Here is a 20,155-nt window from a genome sequence, read left to right on the forward strand (position 1 = left end):
CCGCCGGCCGCCACGGGCCGGGCCGGGGCGGGGACAGCCGGGGGCGGCGGGGCGCGGAGCCGGAGGTGAGGGCGTGGAAGGGAAACGGTGTCCGTGTGTCCCCGCAGGGGTGCCTGTCCGTGCGTACATGTTTGCGCACACGTGTGTCTGTGCGTGGGGGGATGCGGGTGCCCGTGTCCACGTGTGTGCCGGGGAGCGCGCCGGGGTGTGCGGGGGTGCCGCTGCGGGATGTCTCTCCTCATACCCGCCCGTGAGTGCTGTCGTGACCCGCCACCCTCCCGGGAGGATGCGGGAAGGCCTGGGCAGCCTTCTCCGGCTCCCGGAGCCAGCGCACCCCGCTGCTCCCCCGGGCTGCGTGGAGCCCGCACGCTGTGCGGGAGCGGGGCCGAGTCGGCGCTAACCCGGCCCGCCGCTCCGCTAGAGCCGAGCCGCCAGCCCGGCCGCCGCCGCTGCTCCCGCTCCTTCGCTCGCGGAGTCCTCCCCGGGTGCTCCCGAATCTTCCCCGCTCCGGGAAGGCAGAGCAGCGCGGGGCGAGCCCCGAAACAGCCCCGGTCAGAGCGGGGTGTCCGCAGTATATTCCGAAGGAGGAACGCGCCGAGGGTCCGCCGCCCCGGCGCTCCAGGGAAGAGCGAAGCGCCGGCTGGGAGCGCGGGCAGTGTTTCCAGCGGCACTCGGAGCGGCCGCTGCCGTTTCCGCAGCAGCGATCGCAGCGTCCCCGCGGGTCCCCAGCGCCGGGCTGTCACTCGGAGCGGCCCCGGAGCACCCTCCGGGGACACCGGCCCCGTCCCGTCCCGTCCCGCGGGTGCGTGGGGCGGCAGCGCCGGCCGCAGGGGACACGCAGGAGGGGCCTCCCACGCCGGGGGAGCGCTTTCTCATGTTGTTGTTGTAGGGGGATGGTGAGAGGGAACTTTTTGATATTTAACCTTCCTACCCCTTCAGGAAATAAAGATAAACTCCGGTTAAACAAAACAAAACAAAAAAAGGCAGCATTGAAAAAAAAAAAAAAAAAAAAAAAAAAGCCGCGACGTGAATTTAACCCGAATCCTTCTGCCAGGTTTTGTGATTCATAGCTTTAAGTACAGGAAGGTCGCTGCTTGGGCTTTTTCCTCTTTCGATGGAAAGAGGTTTTTTTTTTCTCTTTCCTGGTGCTGTGTGAGCATCCCGGGAGCTGTGGGCAGCTGCTGCCAGAGACCAGGAGCTCGTGAATGAGAGTCTGCAAGGCCCTTATCGTGCATCCACTGAGTACAGGTTATGCCTTTTTATGTATAAAAAGAAGCCTAAAAGCTTCCTGAGAGAAGGGCGGCAGTGAACATGAGTCCCATGAATTTTCCTGAGCACAGCTAGCTGGCAGCGCCATTCCTGCTAACAGGTGTGCATGTATATAGTTATATATAGATATTAAATACATACATTAAAAATATATGTAGATAAATGTTTGTGTATTTTTCTGTATTTACATATATATAGAGAGAGATATATGGCTGCATATATTATATATAAATAAAATAGAGACCATGTGTATATATTTATTTTTATACATATATATGTGTATATAATAGATTTTTGCATATACATGTAGTCATTTCTAATGGCCAGAAAAGCTTTTCCAAGAGTTCTATAAATACCTTATCAAGAAATGTCTGAGTGATGAGGGCAGGGAATATTGGGTGGGCAGGAGCCCATAATAAAATCCTCTCTGGGGCTGTGCTGGGTGTATGCTATGGCCCTGCATGGAGAGTCCGAGTCCTGCCCAGCCTTCCTCATCCTCAGCCGTGACTGGAGCAGTGGTATGAGGGGATGAATTCGGGGACGCTGGTTTTAGGTTGTTAAACTGGGGAGGTATGTGCCCCACGGTGTTTCTGGGGCTGGGCCTCCCAGTTTCCCCAGGCTGTTTGGGGCCAATGGGATCCCCCAATCACCTGCATGTCCATTCTCCTCTGTCCTGATGTCCATTGCTCCCCTTTTCTATCAGCATTTCACAGGGGGAACTTTGCTTTCCCTCTTCTTTTGGAAAGCACTCAGCTTCAATCTACAGGGGCACGTGTCACCTCTCCTAAATCCAAGTATCTGCAGGATTGGTGACAGGCCTGAGGGCAGTTTCCAAGTCTTGGCCTCCCACAGCGATCTGGACCAAAGCCTCTGCGCATTAGTCCCTGGATGGAGGGATGGGTGCACGGATAGAGCTCTGGTGCTCCTTGCAAGAGCTTCTCTGTGAGGAAACGCCAGCACAGAGCCAAAGGCAAAGAGACACCTAAGGGGGTTGGAAGGGATCCCAGCTGCAGCCCGGGGAGGGTCAGGCACAACCAAACTCTGCACAAGGGTGTTTCAGGATTATGTGGAGATGTTACTGCTGACCATTGCAGCTTTCTTTTTTTCTCACTGATAGGCATGTAACTCACTTTAAAGGCCAGATCTGGTATAAATGTTACTTGGTGCTAAGGCAGGAGTGTGTGCCCTGTGCAGCTTCCTTGTCCTGGAAACCATTAGGAGGACGGCTGCATACTTGGATTTTCACACACAGACTATCTGCTAATGTAATAGTCCCAGTGGAAAGTTTAGTGCTCAGGAATATTTTGTGGATTTGAGAAAAATCCCAGGAGGATTTTTGGTTTCATACAGCAATTGCTTTTTGGCAGCTTTGGGATAGATGTAATCTGGTTCCCATTTGTGTCCTGGATATTTAAATGGAACGGCCTGCCTTCCACTCAGGGCACAAGTAGGATCTAGAAATAGATGGAAGTAGAAAATAATAGTAACAAGAAAATCATCACCTCTACAAAAAAAAAATTTCTTAGGGCAACTTTTCAGATGTTGCATTTAGGAAATGTATATGTCAATTTTTGGTCCTTTTAGTGACTTTTTGAGTAGGTGAGATACTGCTGTGGGTGTAAATCTGAAGTAAACCTGTAGAAGCTGGTGAAATTGCTCCAGGTTTGGATTGGTGCATGTGAGAGCAGAGTTTGGCCACACAGTAAGGTGTACCCCATTAGTGGCAGGCAGTCCTGCAGCCTTTGCTGGCTTTCAGTGGTCTTGTCCAGCTCAGATGTCCCACCACGGTGTGTGGTTGTGGTTTTCCTGATGCATGTCTGTCCCACATCTTGAAGGTGTCATTTTTGTGCAAACCAAGCCATGACAGCCAGCACCTGTCAAGGCAGCACCAGCCGAGGAGCAGGGTGATCTACAGGGGGATGCCACATCTCAAGAAAACACAGCATGGGGTTAAATAATTGAGCAGCACTTGGGATTATCTGCTGTGACCATGTTGGCTAACACAAATATTAATGTGCTTTAGACAACAGTAACTCCAGTGATCGAGTCTCAGGCTGGAAAATAATGACATTGTTAACTTAATGAACGATTTAAGGAATTAAAATGCTTTTAATGAAATTCTTCCCTATGATGGCTACCTGGGATGGACAGAGGGTCCCTGCCAGTGACATATCCTGTCCCCTGGGGTGTGTCCCTCTGCTTGTGACCAGCACCATTTTGGGGCTGTTTTTGATATGATGGCTCCACACCAGTGGCTGTTGCTGTGATTTTCCCTGTTTTAAATCTGAGCAGAGCCATCTGGGAGCAAGAACTACAGGCAATTATCTTGTTAGCTCTTCTACGTATAACACCTTTATTAAATTTCTGCATTTTAAAAGTGGCTGAATATAAATTGCTTGTAATGATTTAATAATGGAAGGATCATAGTTGTAATATATATTCTGGTGGGAAGAAGGTCTAATTCCTTTTTGCTTTAAGTTATGACACTTAAGAATTGTGCAAAGGCTCTGCTTAGAGTAGGGTTATCACAAGCAATTCTTCACACAGATCACGTGAAGAGCTGTGGATCCTTAGGATGGTTTGTTGCTTGCATTAAAAGAAAAGGAAAAACTCTAGAAATCCATACGATAGAGTTCAATGCCTGCCTTTTCAGTTAGAGAGCACTGTACAGCCTTTGTACTATTTTTGTTCTGTCCTTATCCCAGGCTCCTTTGTACGCTGCAAGTTTGTGGGAATGACTCAGGGAGAAAGCTATTTAACCTAAAGGACACCACTGGCAAAAAAAAAAAGAGATGGATAAAGAGCAATGTCCGTGACTGTGAGTGGGAACCAAGAGGAATATTTGTGTGTGTCTGAGGAAGAGAGATCCCAAAACCTCCTCCAAATGGGAAAAAAAATCCTCTTCTTCAAGATGCTGTTTATTCAGTTCAAGAAGGGAATTTTAAAATATACTTGCTTGAAGTAACAAGGAGCTAAGACTGAATGATCCACAGACCTAGGTCCTATTTCACTTCTGGTTAATTAATGGAAGGGCTTAAATATCCGAGTGACACGGATCGTGCCAGTGCTTTTCTGTAACGTGATCATTTTTAAAGGCAGTAAGTACAGCAGAATTTATCATGGCTTAAACTCCTGCTCTACAAGTGTCTTGTCTGTATGTTGTAGCTGATTGATGATTTTTCTTTTTTCCCCCAGTAGAAGAAAATTTCCTTCCCTAAGAATTTATGTGATGAATTTTTATCTTGGAGGTTTTTTATTGCTTGGAAATCAGAATTTATAGTGTAGTGAAATTGTCTGCAGACAGCTGCTGTGCTGATAAGCAGTGTGGCTGTAGCCGAAGTGTTGTCTCACTCGCAAGCTCCATGTCAGCCTTCGTATTTCACTCTTTTACCGGGAGTTTCTTTCCCTACTTTCAGCTCTGAATAATACTTATCCTTTCATCTCAGAGCAGCAAGGCTGACATGAGTCATCATTGTGCCACTGGCACTTTGATCAAAGCAGGATTTTCAATTATTGATTCAATTCTTTGAATAAATTTGGGCTGGCTGTGTATTGTAGACTCAGTGTTATAGCTGCAAAGGCAAATGTGTAGCTTATAATATAGAGAGACCTTAAAAATGCACGTATTTGTGCAAAGCCTAGTGCAGCTGCCTAAGCAATATGCATCTCTTCCTCCATGGGGTTAATGCCCAGGTAACTGTTTGGCACCTGGAGGTGTGATGAGAATGCTCTGCCTGTATCCTGCCTCTCCTCTGGGGTGAGCCTGGGATGGGGGGAAAAACCAGCATGTTTTTCTAGCATTATAAAACCTGTTACCATCTGAGATGAAAGAGTGGTGACGGGCACAGTTTGCCCCTACATGCCAGCACACCTGATTTCCATAGGGAAGGGGGAGAAGTGCGGGCATCCGAGGGGATCTCCCGGGTAGGCAGGCTTGGCTCCACTCTTTCCTCTATCCATGTGATCTCATGCCAGCTTCAGGAGCTGCTTTCAAAGCACATTTGCTTTGCTTCTCTCATAGGTTTTTTTCTCCCCTGCTTTGCTTTTTGCTGAGGGGAAGCATATATGAAAATAAGCACGTGAGGCTGAAGTTTCGTGGAGAATGCTCATCCTTGTCAGCAGTTAAATTTGGACGTGTTAGCACGATTCCTTGGGAGAGACGGAGTTTGGCTGCCTCCATTGCCTATTCACATTGCTCGTGTTTTCTTGGACAATGCACTTTCTGGAGACTGGCATGACAGTACCAAGGATGGGTGACTCCAGGAACTTTTCTTGAGCAAGGGAATAGCACAACGTGGATCCTGGAGCTGATACTGGGATGAGGATTTCTTTCCCCAGAGTGGTGAGTTGTGGAGGCGTAGCTCAGTCTGATAATCCTGCCAGGCACAGGGGTGCAGCTTCTCCTGGCTTTCATGTGGAAAATGAGAGGTGCTGCTTGCTCACATCTGGTGTGCATTATGTGTGTTGGATTTTAGTCCTGCAAGATATTGCTCTGCTCCTGTGAAAATAATACTAGTGATGCTTGTTCAGTCCTCGCAGGGCTCGGGAGCCCTGGCAGTGGATGCGAGGTTCACAAGCAGAATTATGGGGTGTGAGGATGAGTCAGCCACCCCAGAAGTGACCTGGAAAACTTGTGCATTGACTGGGGAGCTGTTGATGGAAAATGATCACCAGTGGCTGCCTGAGCCCCTGCACTTCATCGGAGCTGTGGCTGCAAAAGAATCCCAGCGCTGCTGAAGGAGAGCTGCTGGAGGTACCAAAAACATGCCTTGTGACATTGTTAGGAGTCCAATTTTTATACCTAAACCAAGAAGTGAGACACATGAGTTATTTTTTTCTTCCCAGCTTTGGGAGAGTGGCATGGCTATGGGGCTGGGGTATGGCAATCCCTGCTCTCACAACTGTGCTAATGCTTAGGAGGGGAAGTAGGGTTCATGGGCCACGATGCACATGGAGGGGTGTCCAGCCTCAACAGAGGGTCCCTGTGACCCACTGCAGGGACTGATTGGTCCACCCTGGGCAATTCATGGTACAGCCTTCGTGCAGCCCCTGGAATGTTGAAGTGCTTTACTGTCCTTTTATTTTCCTTAAACAATTCTCTTCCTTTTTTGACCTGAGATTTTTATGCAGCAACAGGGCAGAGAAAATATTTTAAATGTGGAATAAGGTATTTATACTCCTTTTTGGCACAGCTATGATACAGAAGGACAGATGTGGGCTTGGAAATGATGTAGTTTTTGTTCTGTCTTTTTTGGACTTCCCTTACACACTGTGGCAGGATTTAAAGGAAAGTGTAAAGCTGCCTTACTTACTTTTTAATTTTAGATGATTGCTTTGGATGATATTTGAAACACCTCAGTTTCTGTTGAACTACTCGGTCAGTAGGGTACAGATTAAAAGGATTTTTTGGAGGTCAACTCTGTGGTTTTGTTTGGCTGGGTGGATTTTGGGTGGTAGAGGAGGAGTTACACATGCCAGCAGCATGGGCTGTGCTGTGGGCAGCCACATTATGTTACCTGGGTGGGCAGTGGGGTGTGATGCAGAAACTCATTAGCTGGACTCTGCCGTGAGGTGTTGCCTCTAAATAGCACCAAGCTGTGTTTTCACAACTGGCATCATTTGGTGTTTTGCTGAAGATGAGAGTCCTAGTACAGTTTGGCTGTAAGCAAACCATCTTCTCTGACTGTTTTCGTAAATTTGTTTCTTGGGGATGCTGTTATTGCTCTGAAAGCATGGCTTTCCTCTCATGTCACAGCAATGAGCTTCCTATGTGGTTTGCTTTAGATCCTTTTCAAAACCAGACTGAAACCACATCAGAAACAGGAAATATTTAAGTGTTGCTCCACTGTCTCTGGGTCCTGGCTGACTGTCTGGTGTTAATCTTAGCAACTGATTCATTTAAATAGTTCTGAATCTTCAAATGAATTGCACTGCTGTGCAATAAACTCCAGGATAATATGTCTGCTTCCGTACAATGGAATGTGTGCTTATCTAAAAGAAAAGGAAAACAAGTGAATTGGTGTCAGGCAGTCACTTAGATGTAGGAGGGTCACTAGAGATGCAGAAATGAAGGCCTGGAGCAGCTGCCCAATTTAGCAAGGACTGAAGTGGGCCAGAAATGTGGTCATGTCTTACAGAGCTGGCTATAAGAGACACTAGATGTATGGCAATTGAAGGCGTGATGTCTATGGACTGGGCTGCATCCTGGCATTCTGGGGCTGAGGGGGCTGGGCTGCCTTTGGGAGCGGGAGAGGAGAGGGCACAGCACAGCTGGCAGCTGCCTGCAGGCACCTACAGACATGATGAGGTTGGTTCTTCTTGGCAGTGGCTGTCACAAAACATGGGGCAGCAGCTGCAGCAGCTGTGGTTTATGGTTTGTTTGGGCTAGATGTGGGTAAAAAGCCATTCCCCAGGGACACGTCCCTGAAGGGGTGATAATCTTCATCCTAGGTTGCCCTCAACTGGCTTCTTACTCATGGCTGCTGGGCACCACTGCTCTGGCACCAGGAATCAGTTATAGGGATGAAAATTGCTCTTTTGGTGAGCACTGTAGAGGAATGCGGAGGTCTGGGAAAGGAACAAATGCCTGAGCATTGGATGGGTGCCTTGCACCATGTCAGAGCTGGGTGTAATAAAGCCTTTCCCTTCAGAGAGTGGAGCTGGGATTTGGAAGGCTCCAGTGACAGCAAGGAGGGAAAGAAAAAGGGCTTGTGCTTTGCTCCAAATGGCTTGGGAGGTTCCACTAAGCTTTCAAGTGGTGCCTTACTGCCCATGATCTGGATTTTGGTTATGTGCCAAACACTGATCTTTTGGCAACTGTTTTCTGTGTTACACAAAAACTGGTTTTCTGTGTCAGTTACAGCTGACATTTTATTAAAACCTACTTTGAATGAGCATAAAATATTGTTACATCATTTTTAATGTCATAAGACATCATGACAGCATTTTATAATGATAAAACATCAACGTGGGTGCAGCACAGTCCAGTAGTTTCTGCCTGGATTTGGGCTACTTGATTTTGACTCTGATATAACAGAGATCAGAAACTGAGCAGTTTGGCAGATGCTGGTATTTACCAATCCTGATTTTAGTAGAATATTGCTCTGCCACGACTACCAAGGACAAGGGGTTAGGTGAGAATTTCTGATCCTGTTAAAGAAAAAACCATGTCTTTGTTCTCGATCTTGTAAAATTTGAAACCATGACCCAAGGGTGCCTACAGACTCGAAATGCAGAAGGCGAGGGTACAGTTTTACTAACAGTTTATTTCTTTTGAATTCTCTTTGGTTAGTGATGAGGCCAAGACAGTATCTGCTTGAAGCTGCTTGTCTTCTTCCTTCGGTATGCAGGTTTTCTTTGCTTCACCCCAGTCTACCTTTTATTCATAAAACAAGCTTGGGGTTGAAATGCACTGATTTCATACAGGATTCCAAATTCCAAGGCAGAACTGTGGGTGTGGAGGAGCAATTAAGGGTGTCTTTAATCCTATTCTCTACCAGAATAGGCCAATAATTTTTGAAATTAGTTTACTTGAGATTTTTTTTTGGGTCTGTGTTGGCATCAGCACAATTTACAGACCAGTCTCCTATGCTTCTTTTCACAGACATATATGGTTTAGATCTACTCAAGCAAGCAATCTTTCCCTCTTGCTCTCTAAATATAGATAACTGCCATACACATTCATGCATAATATGAATGGTAAAGTGATGAATTCATTAACATTTTGCAGAAATGTCTATTTCTTTTCCTCTTGGCACAGAAGAAAATAGTATCTTCATGCCTGTAGAAAAGATAGGCTGGATCCTACCCCCTTGTTATCCCCCTGCTGCCTTGCTCCATGCAGTTGCATGGGGTTAGCGATGACCTGTGTAATATATGCAGAGAGATGCAGTTAACTGAGCACAAACCAAGCAGTTAGGATTTATAAATCCAGGTCGTTTGTGCATGACTCTTTCTTTCCTGCAGAGCGGGGTGCTGCAGATCTCTGTGTTTGTGGGCTTCCTGACCCACAGGGGTCGGTGGATGCCGCACTGGTGCCACTTTGAGCATTCCACCTCCTGCTCAAGCAAGTCCTTGGCAGTGGCTGGTGCTAGAGGTTGATGACCATTCCTTTAGCCTAAAACCTGTGACAACCAGTGGGGTGAGTTGAGAGTGAGTCTTCTGTGTCCCTGCTGTGTGCCAGGGTACTTGCAGCCAGGAGATGCTCATTTCCAAGGTTTGAACCTTGAAGAGCCTCTCTTTACAAAAATGAGTAAGTTCTCAGAAAAATAAGAAAGTGAAAAATAACAAAATCATAGAAGAGACCAGGTGGGAAGGGATCTCAGCAGATCACCTGGTCTAACCTTTTGAGGGAAGGAGACAATTTAGATGAGATTATCTAGGACAGTGTCTAATCGCATCCTGAAAACCTCCAGTGATGGGGAGTCTGCCACATCCCTGGGCAGGTTGTTCAGTGAGTGATTGTTTTCACTGTAAAAAGTTTCATCCTGATGTCGAGATAAAACATCTCTTAGTGCAACTCATGCTTGTTGCCCTTTCTCACGGTAGCTCCTTGTGAGGAGAGGGCCTCTTTCCTCTCAGTAGCCTCCTTTTAAATCCTGCAAGACTGTAATGAGAGCTCCCTCACAGCCAGGGAGAAAGGACCTAACTGCTTCAGCCTTTCCTCACAGAACAGGCTCTACAGCCCACTGATGAGCTTTGTGGCCCTCCTTTGGACCCTGTACAGTCTGTATCTTTCTTGAATTGTAGGGTTATGCCAATGTCATTTGTGACCTGAAATATAGGGACAATCCAATGTCATTGCTGGCTTAACGCTGCTGTGATGCATTTTGTATCAGCTTCTTAAAACAAGCACCCCTGAGAACAGATTTAGGATGGGCCCTGTTGTTTGCCAAGTTGCAAGCAGAAAAGGCGTGAATGCTGTGTAAGTGCTGCTCAGCAGAGACTAAAACATCCCTGCGTTATCAACAGTGTTTCCAGTGCAAATCCAAAACACGGCCCCACACCAGCTACTGAGAAGAAAATTAACTCTACCCTAGCCAAAACCAGCTCAGTCCAGCCATCAGTGTCTGTAGCATGCTGGGGCTGGGGCATGCAGCTCCTGTGCAGTTGATCTGCCAGACAAATTCCCATGGCCCTCCAGCTACATCCACTCCTTACCATATTAAGAACATCTGGACAAAGTGATTTATAAACTCTCTCCCTTGATAGCACTGGTTGTATTTTATGTCTCAGCAATTTTCTGTATTGCTAAACTATTACTCATGGGCAGATTTTGTGGTAAGGCCTTTCCCAGACTATAGCCCTATTTAATGTGTGGCTGTGTCCTCAGCTTTCCTTCTTTTTACCTATTCCCTTGTTCAGTTTTATGCTGGCTCTGTTGGTTTCATGTCCTGGGGCTATGCCCTGATTCGTGAGCTTGTGACTTGTCACTGCTAGCTCTTACAAACCTTTCTTTGTACCTGGACTGAGGACCTTGTAGCCGAGGGTGGGCCAATGCATGAAACAGCATTGGTGACTTGGTGTTTTGCCTCTCCTTCCTCAGAGCTACTGTGTGTTATTTGGGAGGTGTGGACTGAAGAGGTGGTTTGCTCACTGGCCTCAGAAGGGCTCCTTGGCACCCAGCCAGGCTCAAGAAAATTTTTTTTGACTACTATCATAAGTCATGGCTTCATATTTTGTCATTCATGCGGTTTCTTTACTGACATTCCATTCGTCTTTCTTCCAGGCTCCACATCTGTTTGTTACAAGCCTACCAGCCCAGTCCAGGTACTGGAAGACACTGGCTTTCTTTACCAGGATCACCAGTTATTTGCTGGCAGGCATGAAGTGTCTCCACTAGCGGCTGAAGTGATCAGTGCCAAAGAAAAAGCTGGTAAGCGCATGGCCACACTTCCGTATGAACCCACTGCACTTACTTCCAAGTTTTCCCCAAAGCATAAATTGAGCAGTTTAAACCATTTACAAATAGTGTTTACAGAGTTGAAGGCCAACTTCTCATTCTTGCTAGAGTCAAAGTTGCCTTTGGCTTGTGTATTGTGACCCACCATTGCTTGTTACCTGTACTTGTGGAGGATGCAGCATTTCCACTTGTCCTTCAGGACATGGTTGCTTTTCACTGCACAGCCGGACCAATTTCCACAGCTCTTTTGCTGATGGAGCAAGACCACAGGCACTGTGGAAGGCTCACTGTGGTCAATCCTTCTGGACTTCAGTAATAGGCAATTTAAAGTACATCTCCCAGATACAAGGATGATAACATCACTAGTACAGAAGTGGAAATCCTGATGTGTTATAAAGAACTGCCTTGACTGTGTGATGTTGGCTTTGTCCCCTTTCCTCAGGCTTTTCTCAGGCGTTGTCTTACAACCTAGACTGGAAGCTTTCTGGTGTGTTAGGGAGACGTTATTCCTTGTCTGCAAAAATGTCCCTTGTGGTGAGGCTTCTGTGTGCTGTGATAACATGGATAAAGCAGCAAGAGTTTGCTGTAACTGCAGGGACATATAAGGCGGATGGATACTTGGCTGTTGAGCAGACAGGTAGATGGAGATGTGTGTGTCTGTGCATCTTCCTGGCTTAGACCCCATCCCGAGGAGCTGATAGCCCCTCTGAGAGGTGGTGGCCAGGCTGCAACCCCAGCGAGTGAGGCTGGCAGGCAGATAACATGGTTTCCGCGAAAGCAGGAGAGGTGTATCTCCTAGGGCAGGTGTGGAGTGAAACAGCCTGGGAATCTTCTCTCCCTCTTGAGCCCCACAATCATCTTTAAGGCTTTGCCACAGAAATGTTAGTGGAAATGACCTCATTGTTAAAGGCTTTTCTTTCCCTCTTGCATCTGGGTTGTATATAAGTTATCCCACAGCATGTGCAGTAACTGGTGAAACCTCCGGGAAATGACCAGACCTCAAGAGAAAGTTTGTTTTTAAACTGCTTTTAAATGCCAAAAAACAAATGTAATTCCTGACAAACTCCTCTGAGAATTGGAAACAGCAGGAGAAAGAAAGTTGCCAAGAACAACCTCAAAAAACCAAACTGCAGACATCACCTCCTTCTTACCTAGGGACATTGGAAGACTCTTCTCACTTTTGTCTGCACTGGAATCTTTCAGGAACATTCCTCTGAGTTCAGACGGCGTTCAGCTAGACAGCTTACAGCACTTCTGGGATGGGTGTGGAAGAAGGGCTGCAGGAGGGAGGGATTCCAAACCTCTCAGCCATGGCTATAACACAGTATGCTGAGTTGAAAGGGACTCATTGGGATCATCAAGTCCAGCTCCTGGCCGTATGCAGGACACCCCAAGAATCACACCATCTGCCTGAGAGCATTGTCCAAATGCTTCTAGGTGCTTAGCTCCAGGCAAGCTCCATTCCATATGCAGTGCAAAGATGGTGCCATTGGCTCTGAATGACTTCAGTAGCCTGTGTTAGGGTTGTGTAGCTAATCTGTCTGTGTTTTTTTTTTAAATGCTGGCATTACATCTATGACCATAATGCCTTCCTTGTGTTGACCCAGCAAAATTACAACAGTTAGTATTGACTCCCTTAGAAACAGCGTTATCAGCCAGAAGGGAAATTGCAGTTTTAGAGGAACATGCCGGAGCACAGATTATTCTCAGACCTTTAGGGTCACTTTATTTTCAGTTCCATTTCACAGTTTTCCTGTGACACATTTTACATTTTATTTTGTCATGGCACACAGTACACTTACGACTTCGTCCATCAAAAATACAGTAGTTGGTATTGCCATTCAGGCTGCCTCTGTAAGTTGTGCAAGCCATCTCCAGGGAGAGGTCAAACACTGGAACAGGCTTCCAAGAGAGGTGGTCAATGCCCCAAGCCTGTCCGTGTTTAAAGAGGCATTTGGACAATGCCCTTAATAAAATACTTTAACTTTTGCTGAGCCTTGGATTGGTCAGGCAGTGGGAGGAGATAATCGTTGTAGGTCTCTATCCCATCCCATCCCATCCCATCCCATCCCATCCCATCCCATCCCATCCTATCCATTTCAGAAAATACCAAATTTCCCTGTGATATGGAATGTCCCTTGTTGACTTGAAGGGGGGGTTCAGAGCTGTGGGTATGGGATGCATGGAATATTGTGGAGGGGAAGGCCAGGGAGGGGACTGGAATGTGTTCCTAGGGGTCACTGCAAACAGAATTAGGGGTGGGGGACAAAGAGGGAGCAGTGCTCCGCCTCCTTTGTTGGCTTCCAGCCATGTCACCTGTGCTGCCAGGGGAATCCTGGCAGGGCACTGCCCATGAGGTGCATCCTGGGCACGGGGTCACTGTTGTGGGACGTAGGAGGGGAAAAAAGAGCAGGGGGAATTAGACCTCCTGGACAGCAGAGCTAATGGCCGCCTCTCTCTCCCTGCCCAGCCGAGGACACCCTCTGCACCCTGCGCCCACCCAGCTTCCGCCGTGTGCCAGAGGCGGAGATGCGAGGGGCAGAGGAGGTGGCAGCTGGCACCGTCCTGCAGCGCCTGATCCAGGAGCGGCTGAGGTATGGCAACCCCAGTGAGAACATGAACCTGCTGGCCATACAGCACCAGGCGACGGGCAGCGCCGGCCCCTCCAACAGCACTGCCAGCACCCTCTCTTCCGCAGAAAACCTTGCTCCCGAAGACCTGCCAATGGTCCAGCCGTCAGGGCGGCAGGAACCACAGGGGCAGGAGCACCAGGGGGACGGTGCTGCCATGGAGAAGCAGCCCCGGGCCCCGCAGCCCCCGCACAGCACCGAGGAGCTCCCCACGTATGAGGAGGCCAAGGCCCAGTCTCAGTTTTTCCGTGGCCAGCCCGCACCACCAGCCACCGCTGCCACACCGGGTTTTTATGGCTCTTCCAGCCAGAAGTCCAGGACGGAGGGGAGGCCGACAGTGAACCGGGCCAACAGCGGGCAGGCGCATAAGGATGAGGCGCTGAAGGAGCTGAAGCAGGGCCACGTCCGCTCGCTGAGCGAGAGGATCATGCAGCTCTCGCTGGAGAGGAACGGGGCCAAGCAGCACCCCCCAGCCCCAGGAGGTGGGAAGGGTTTCAAGGCAGCCCCACAACCTGGCAAGGCCACAGACCCGCGGGGCCCGCCACCTGAGTACCCCTACAAAGGCAAGGCAGCAGCCCCAGGCAGCAAGGCACAGGAGCACGGGCTCTTCTATGGCGAGCAGCCGGCACAGGATGTCCTCAAGGCTGCCTACGCCACCCCCCAGCCCGCCCGGGCAGAGCTGGCCCTCGTCCGCTACCAGCCACCCCCAGAGTATGGGGTCAGCAGGTAATGGCCATTGGGGGTGGGTCTGCGGAGCCACCTGGTCCTACCCTTGTTGGAGGAGCCGGTGTCTGTGGGGCTTGGGCCTTGTGTAGACATGGCCACAGTGAGCTGTAGCTCCAGGCACGGGGGGGCACATCACACCCTGCAGTGGGGACATAACATCCTGTGGCTGGGATGGCAGGCCTGGCTGGTGGAGGCACCTGCATCTCCCCGAGCACTCTATAAAGCTTGTATGCCACTTATGTGCTACTTAAACCTTCCCACAGAGCTCACATGGGGCTTTCACGGTACAGGGCCCCTCGTGCCAGGCCTCCCCGTGAGCACAGGTTTATTCCAAGCGCATTAAAAACAATCCCGTGTTTGCTGGCTGTGTGCTGATCCCTACGAGCAGTGCAGGTCCTGCCTTCAGTGGAGAGGTGGTGTGTTAAGGGCTCCTTTTCCTTGCTGTACCTGAATGCAAGTGTTTCTCTGTCTCATCCCTGTCTCTTTGACCTCTCAGACAGTTATTTTGCTGGGTTTGGAAGTCTTAAGTTCTTTGGTGTGAATGTGAGCGGTTTCTGTGTTGCAAGCTGCCTCATTGGGTCTTTACTGATCCCAGAATCCCCAAAGGTTTTGTTGGCATCACCTTAAGTTGCACACAGTTATTTTACCACAGCACAGGCACAAAGAAAAGGTGATACAACTGACCTGGCTCTTTCTGTCCAAAATGTGTAAGGCATGAAATGCAGGAGGGAATGCTCTGCTTTTCCATGTTTGCAGAAAGGATGGGTTTTGTGTCAAGACAGGTAGAAACTCAAAGTATAGCTTCAGTGACAGTGGCAAGGTGCCTGTGACAAGTGGTGGGCCTGTGCTGAGTCTTTCTCCAGCTGCATGTATGGCCACTGTGTGGAGTTTATGCAATTTTTTCAGAGCAAGATGGTATTTTTAAGACCTCAGCAAAAATGCCTGTTTATGCAAAGAAAGACCTATATGAATGTGAGGGCACCTGGGGCCATGCTTTCCTGCAGTTGTTTATTGTGCTAACAAACATCTCCAGCACCAAGCAGAATCATCCCCACAGAAAAGGAGCTGGTTTGGGTATTTTTATCACTCTTGGAAAATGCTGGTTTAATAGCCACAGAGTGTTCTGGGTCTGTGCGAGTGAGTGGAGCTGAGTGCTGCATTCACTGCTTCTGCTAATGGGGAACTGGGAAACCCTTTGGGACCACTTCCAGAGCTTTTCCTAGTTGCCTGATCAGCAAGGTTAATGCTGAGAAACCCTTTGACTCAGTGCAGATTTCCATGCCAGTCCTCAGCAAAGGCTGCATCACCCCAGCAGCTGTGGGGAGAAATCCACTGCCTCGTGATGGTGGTCACTGCTCATTCCTGGCAAGGCAGCATAATTTACTCCCAAATCACGCTGCAGGGGGGATGTGTGCTGTTTTCTTTGCATGGTGCTGGAGCAGTCTCCCTCCTGTCAGGTATGGGGTCACCAAGGGGAGGGATATGTGCTGCAGCAGAGGACTGGCAGCATGACAGAGCAGAGCTGCTATGGTTTGCACACTCACTAAAAAAATCTTCAGTGGTATCTTTCTTGCAACTCATCAAGGGCCTTAATACTTCTCAGTCTGCATATATCCCTGCTGGCTATGCCAGGAAGCTTATAGAGATGTAGGTTAGGAGGTTGGCATGGCCGGGGGTTGTTTCACCAAAGCTAAGTTTGCTCTAAGGTGTATGGTGTCTCTTGTGCTTTATTTAAGGCAGTTCTGGGTCCTGATGTGCAGATGGTTATTTTCGGGTCCTTCTTGGCTCCCTTTACATGGTGCCTGGATTTTGGGGAGGTTTCCTTTCAGTGAATGGGGGAACATTTGGCTGTGCTCAGATGTCAGAGAGTGAGCCTCTGGGTCTCAGCAAAGCGATGGTCTTCATCCTCATCTCAGGCTTCTCTATATTTTTTAACACAGGAATGTCAACCTTTCACTTTCCTTGGGTGCACTGAAATATTCATTGCTGGCATTACCTGGGCTTGTTCTCAATTGTTATGAACTGGTGTCACTAAAAACCAGGAAATAAACTCACTTAGTTTATTCTCCTGTGCTTATCCCAGTTTATAACTGGTCCCATGGTCTGCAGGATCCCTGTATGGCTCTGTCACCCAGGGAGATTTGGTTGACAAAAGCATTTAGGAGGTGACTGTAGTCCCTGTGTGTTTATTCATCACTTGTCATTTCTCTATCTGCAGCAGCTGTGCTCCAGTGCATCCTTGCATGCATCTTGGGCTGCATGACAGGATGGGCTTGCCCACATCTGGGATGGTTAAAATGCAATTTCACAAAGTAGTCTCTGCACCAAATATTCCTGTCTTTGGAGAGGATAAAGGCAGTTTACCTGCTCAGGGATATGAGCCCTGTCTTTACTAGAGGATTTGTCTGGGCAGCAGTCCCAAAGCACTGCTGGAGGAGGCGGCGGGGGCTGTGTTACACTCCTGGGGTGCTCCCAAACACAAACCTTCCTGTGGCTCTGCACTTGATCAATGCTTCTCTCCTTACCTGGGCTCTGGGGAGGCTCACTGCATGCTGGCTGGGATGGAGGACCTTGATAGAAGAGGTTGAGATAAGGGACTACCTGGTTTCATAAGGTTAACAGTAGGGGTAGGGTTTGGAGAGGCTGGTTTTTCTGTTAGAGGAGCAAGCGAGGTGAGGAATTTCAGCTTTCATCTCATCAGGAGGGTCTGGGAAAGAAGCTGATGGAAACAGAACTTTGCTTATAGTCAGATGGGAATCTCATATACCCCAGCATCTCCTTCCCTCTGTCTTGGTCATATCAGTTCCCCAGCCCATCCATCCTGGCATCCTCTGGATAGGGACCACGCAAAAGGCTTCCATGTTCCAGAAAAGAGGAGAAACACAGAGTGCATCAATACAGGAAAAGCATTAACAGATACAAGGAATGGAAAAGACCTCTAGGGTCATTGATCCCCCACTTCCCCCCCCTTCTTTGACAAGGGAGATGTGGCTGGAAATGGACCAATGCTGGCAGGGAGCTGTTGAAGGATAATGGAATAACTGTAGCTGCTGCTTAACTTCCTTTTTTGGTTTAACTTTTTCTTTTGCACATGACTGGTTTTAAAGGAAGCATTGCCTTTATAATCATCAGGGTGAAATATTGAAATTTATTGTAAATTTCATGATAATTGGTGTTGTACTGAAGAACTCCTAGAGTCATATGATGTTGTGGTAGTCTCAGTATTTCTACAAATTAGTGACTTCTGTTTTATGGACATCACAACTGCAGAGCAGAGCTTGAACCTTGAAGCTTAAAGGACAAAACAACCAGAAGGCAAATAAAAATGAACCAGTATTTTTTCCTTTTAAAATATCAGTATTTTTAAGCCAGTTGCTTGATGCTTGGGGCCCTGACTCACGACTTCTGAATGCTTTAAGTTGGCCAAGTATAATAATCTTTAGAAAACGTTTCCTTTCCTAGATGTGCAGCTATTCCTGAATGGTGTCTTTGCTAACTTTCCTTAGGTGCAGGTTCAGAAAGTCACAGCTTGTTAGGCAAAAGGGCTGGGAACTAATCTAATTTACTTTTTTGCACAATGCCATGAATTAATTCCAGTTTGTGAAACATTCAGTCCTGGAGATTATAACAGTCTCCATCTGGAGAATCCATCACTGCCTTTACAGCCTTGTTCCACTAGCTAATTGCCATCTCTGGCATAGATCTCCATCTTAGTTTCAGGCTGTATTTTCTAGTTACCAGGGATTTTGCAAAGTCTTTGTCAGATACAGTGAGGAGCCCTGTGCTATCAGTCCTTTAATATGTTTAACAGATGGAGCCCGGAGCCCTGTACTTATTTCACTGTTGTCAAAATCCGTTTTTCTCACTGTGGAAAGCTAACCTGAACACTGCTTCAGTACCAGCTGGACCAGAGGCTTATCAGGTGTAGTAACACCTCTGATTTGACTCAGTGTTCCTTGTTTACATAGCTCATTAACACTTGCAGTTGGCACCCTGGGATCTCCCCATACAGCTTGTTACCCGGTCAGGCATGTGAGGGTTGTCACAGCCCAGGATAGTATTTTCCACCCTTTTACTCTAGCTTGCTGTATTTATTCCTGGATGGATGATCCTGGACCAGCTCAAGTCTGTATTGTTTCTCCATGTCCTGCTTAAGCAGTGATCCAGATCACTCGGTGCAATGAATCCTCTTCATTGATCCCAGTGGCCCTTGTCAGATCCTGGTGTCTTTTATTCAGAATGATTTCTTTCTCTTCACTATTAATAAAAAGCGTGTATAATGCAAATGAAGCCTTGAACTGGAAACTCGGCTGCTTACTGAGGGGAATTAATTTGTGGTACATGCATAAGACAATCATGCAGGCACCTTTTCATTCTGATTTAATCCATGCATTTTGAAAGACAGCATGCAGAATCAATGAAAAGAATAAATCTGGGCTGTTTTTAAATACATCCCATTTTTTATGTGCCTCATAAAATTCCACCCTGCCAGGATGTAGAAGTCTGTAATTAACTGCTGGAATAGTCTGCTGCTTCTCCAGTTATTTGTGTATTTATTCCCCCCCCACATATTTCTGCTGTTTTCAGACAACCTGTTGGTATTTACTGATTCAACCACGTCTGTGGCTGCTGACAGGACACAAGGAGCTTGTTTTCTGAGACAGCCCAGGCAGGCAGGTTTGCTGGCAGTGTGGATGAGCTGAAGGATGTTACACCCAAACTGACTTGTCCTGGCATTTCTCGGCAAGGATAGCCCAAACATGAGCGTGGGTTGGAGGCTGCACTTCCATCTTACGTGGATGCTGGCAGCCCTGTGGAGGAGCTTTGCTCTGTATCCTTTTCCTTCTGGTCTAATATGCCTTACATTAAAATAAATGAAAGGGAAATGAAGCTGTTTCCACGGCTTGGGTGATGCCCATGTCATTTCTCCTTACCCTTCTCTATTACTATCCCAGCTGGTTCTTCTAGAAGTGCAGAGGCTGAGGAAGGCACCTTTTCCTTATGCTGAGAGCCTGTTCTGAGTGTGGATCTCTGAGAGGAAATACAATATCCTGTCCCTCTCTTAACTACCGAGGATAAGTTTGATACAGCATATATCTTTTTAGATCATAATTTTGACCTGCAAAATCTTTATGTAATTGTGCCAAAGAAGCTGGGCCAAGTCTTTCCAGAGCTAACAAATGTCACCAACAAAACAGTGAATTCAAGAGATGTGAGTCCAAGTCTGCAAAATGCTTTTTGAAACAAATACTTGTGTTTACAAGGTGCTGCTGCTATTGCTGATTCCATAAGACAGAGAATACCATGAGGGCCCTGTCTGGGCTATGGCAAATGTTCTCCCATTTCTTTCTGTAGCACCATTTAGTGGTGGATCTATAGTTGTGTTTCCTTGTACCATGACCATCAGACTGGGCTTGCTGACTTTGCCAGGATCCTGTTTTTTTCCTGCGTGGTTATAATACTGTTTCCTCCATGTTATTCACAATGAGACAGAAGTGTTTGAAGTCTGCTTCGTGACTGCAGAAATCATAATGAGATCAGGTAGACACCTGGGTCTGAGGTTAGTAGCCAGACTGAAGGCACCCAGTAAATGGGCAGGAATAAGCGCATTTCACACACTTTTTTACTC

The 20,155-nt window shown here is 47.7% G+C and overlaps 1 protein-coding gene across 3 annotated transcripts in view; it reads left to right on the forward strand.

The window, feature by feature from the left end:
• The window catches only part of AMOTL1 (angiomotin like 1), a 78,807-nt gene that overhangs the window by 20,177 nt on the left and 38,475 nt on the right, over positions 1–20,155 (forward strand). The window contains exons 1-3 of one of the 3 annotated variants that reach the window (XM_042023728.1): positions 37–65; positions 10,997–11,143; positions 13,641–14,526. In XM_042023728.1, coding sequence (XP_041879662.1) covers positions 13,700–14,526 — 827 coding nt within the window. In that variant the 5' untranslated portion in view covers positions 37–65; positions 10,997–11,143; positions 13,641–13,699. Of the gene's footprint in view, positions 1–36; positions 66–5,317; positions 5,612–10,996; positions 11,144–13,640; positions 14,527–20,155 lie in introns of those variants that run through there. The other 2 variants (XM_042023727.1, XM_042023726.1) reach the window with 2 other exon arrangements.

The sequence above is a fragment of the Corvus kubaryi genome, unplaced genomic scaffold, assembly GCF_017639235.1.
Source record: "Corvus kubaryi isolate FWS band 111438036 unplaced genomic scaffold, C.kubaryi_AGA036_p1.0 37256, whole genome shotgun sequence".
In the NCBI taxonomy this organism is placed as follows: Eukaryota; Metazoa; Chordata; class Aves; order Passeriformes; family Corvidae; genus Corvus; species Corvus kubaryi.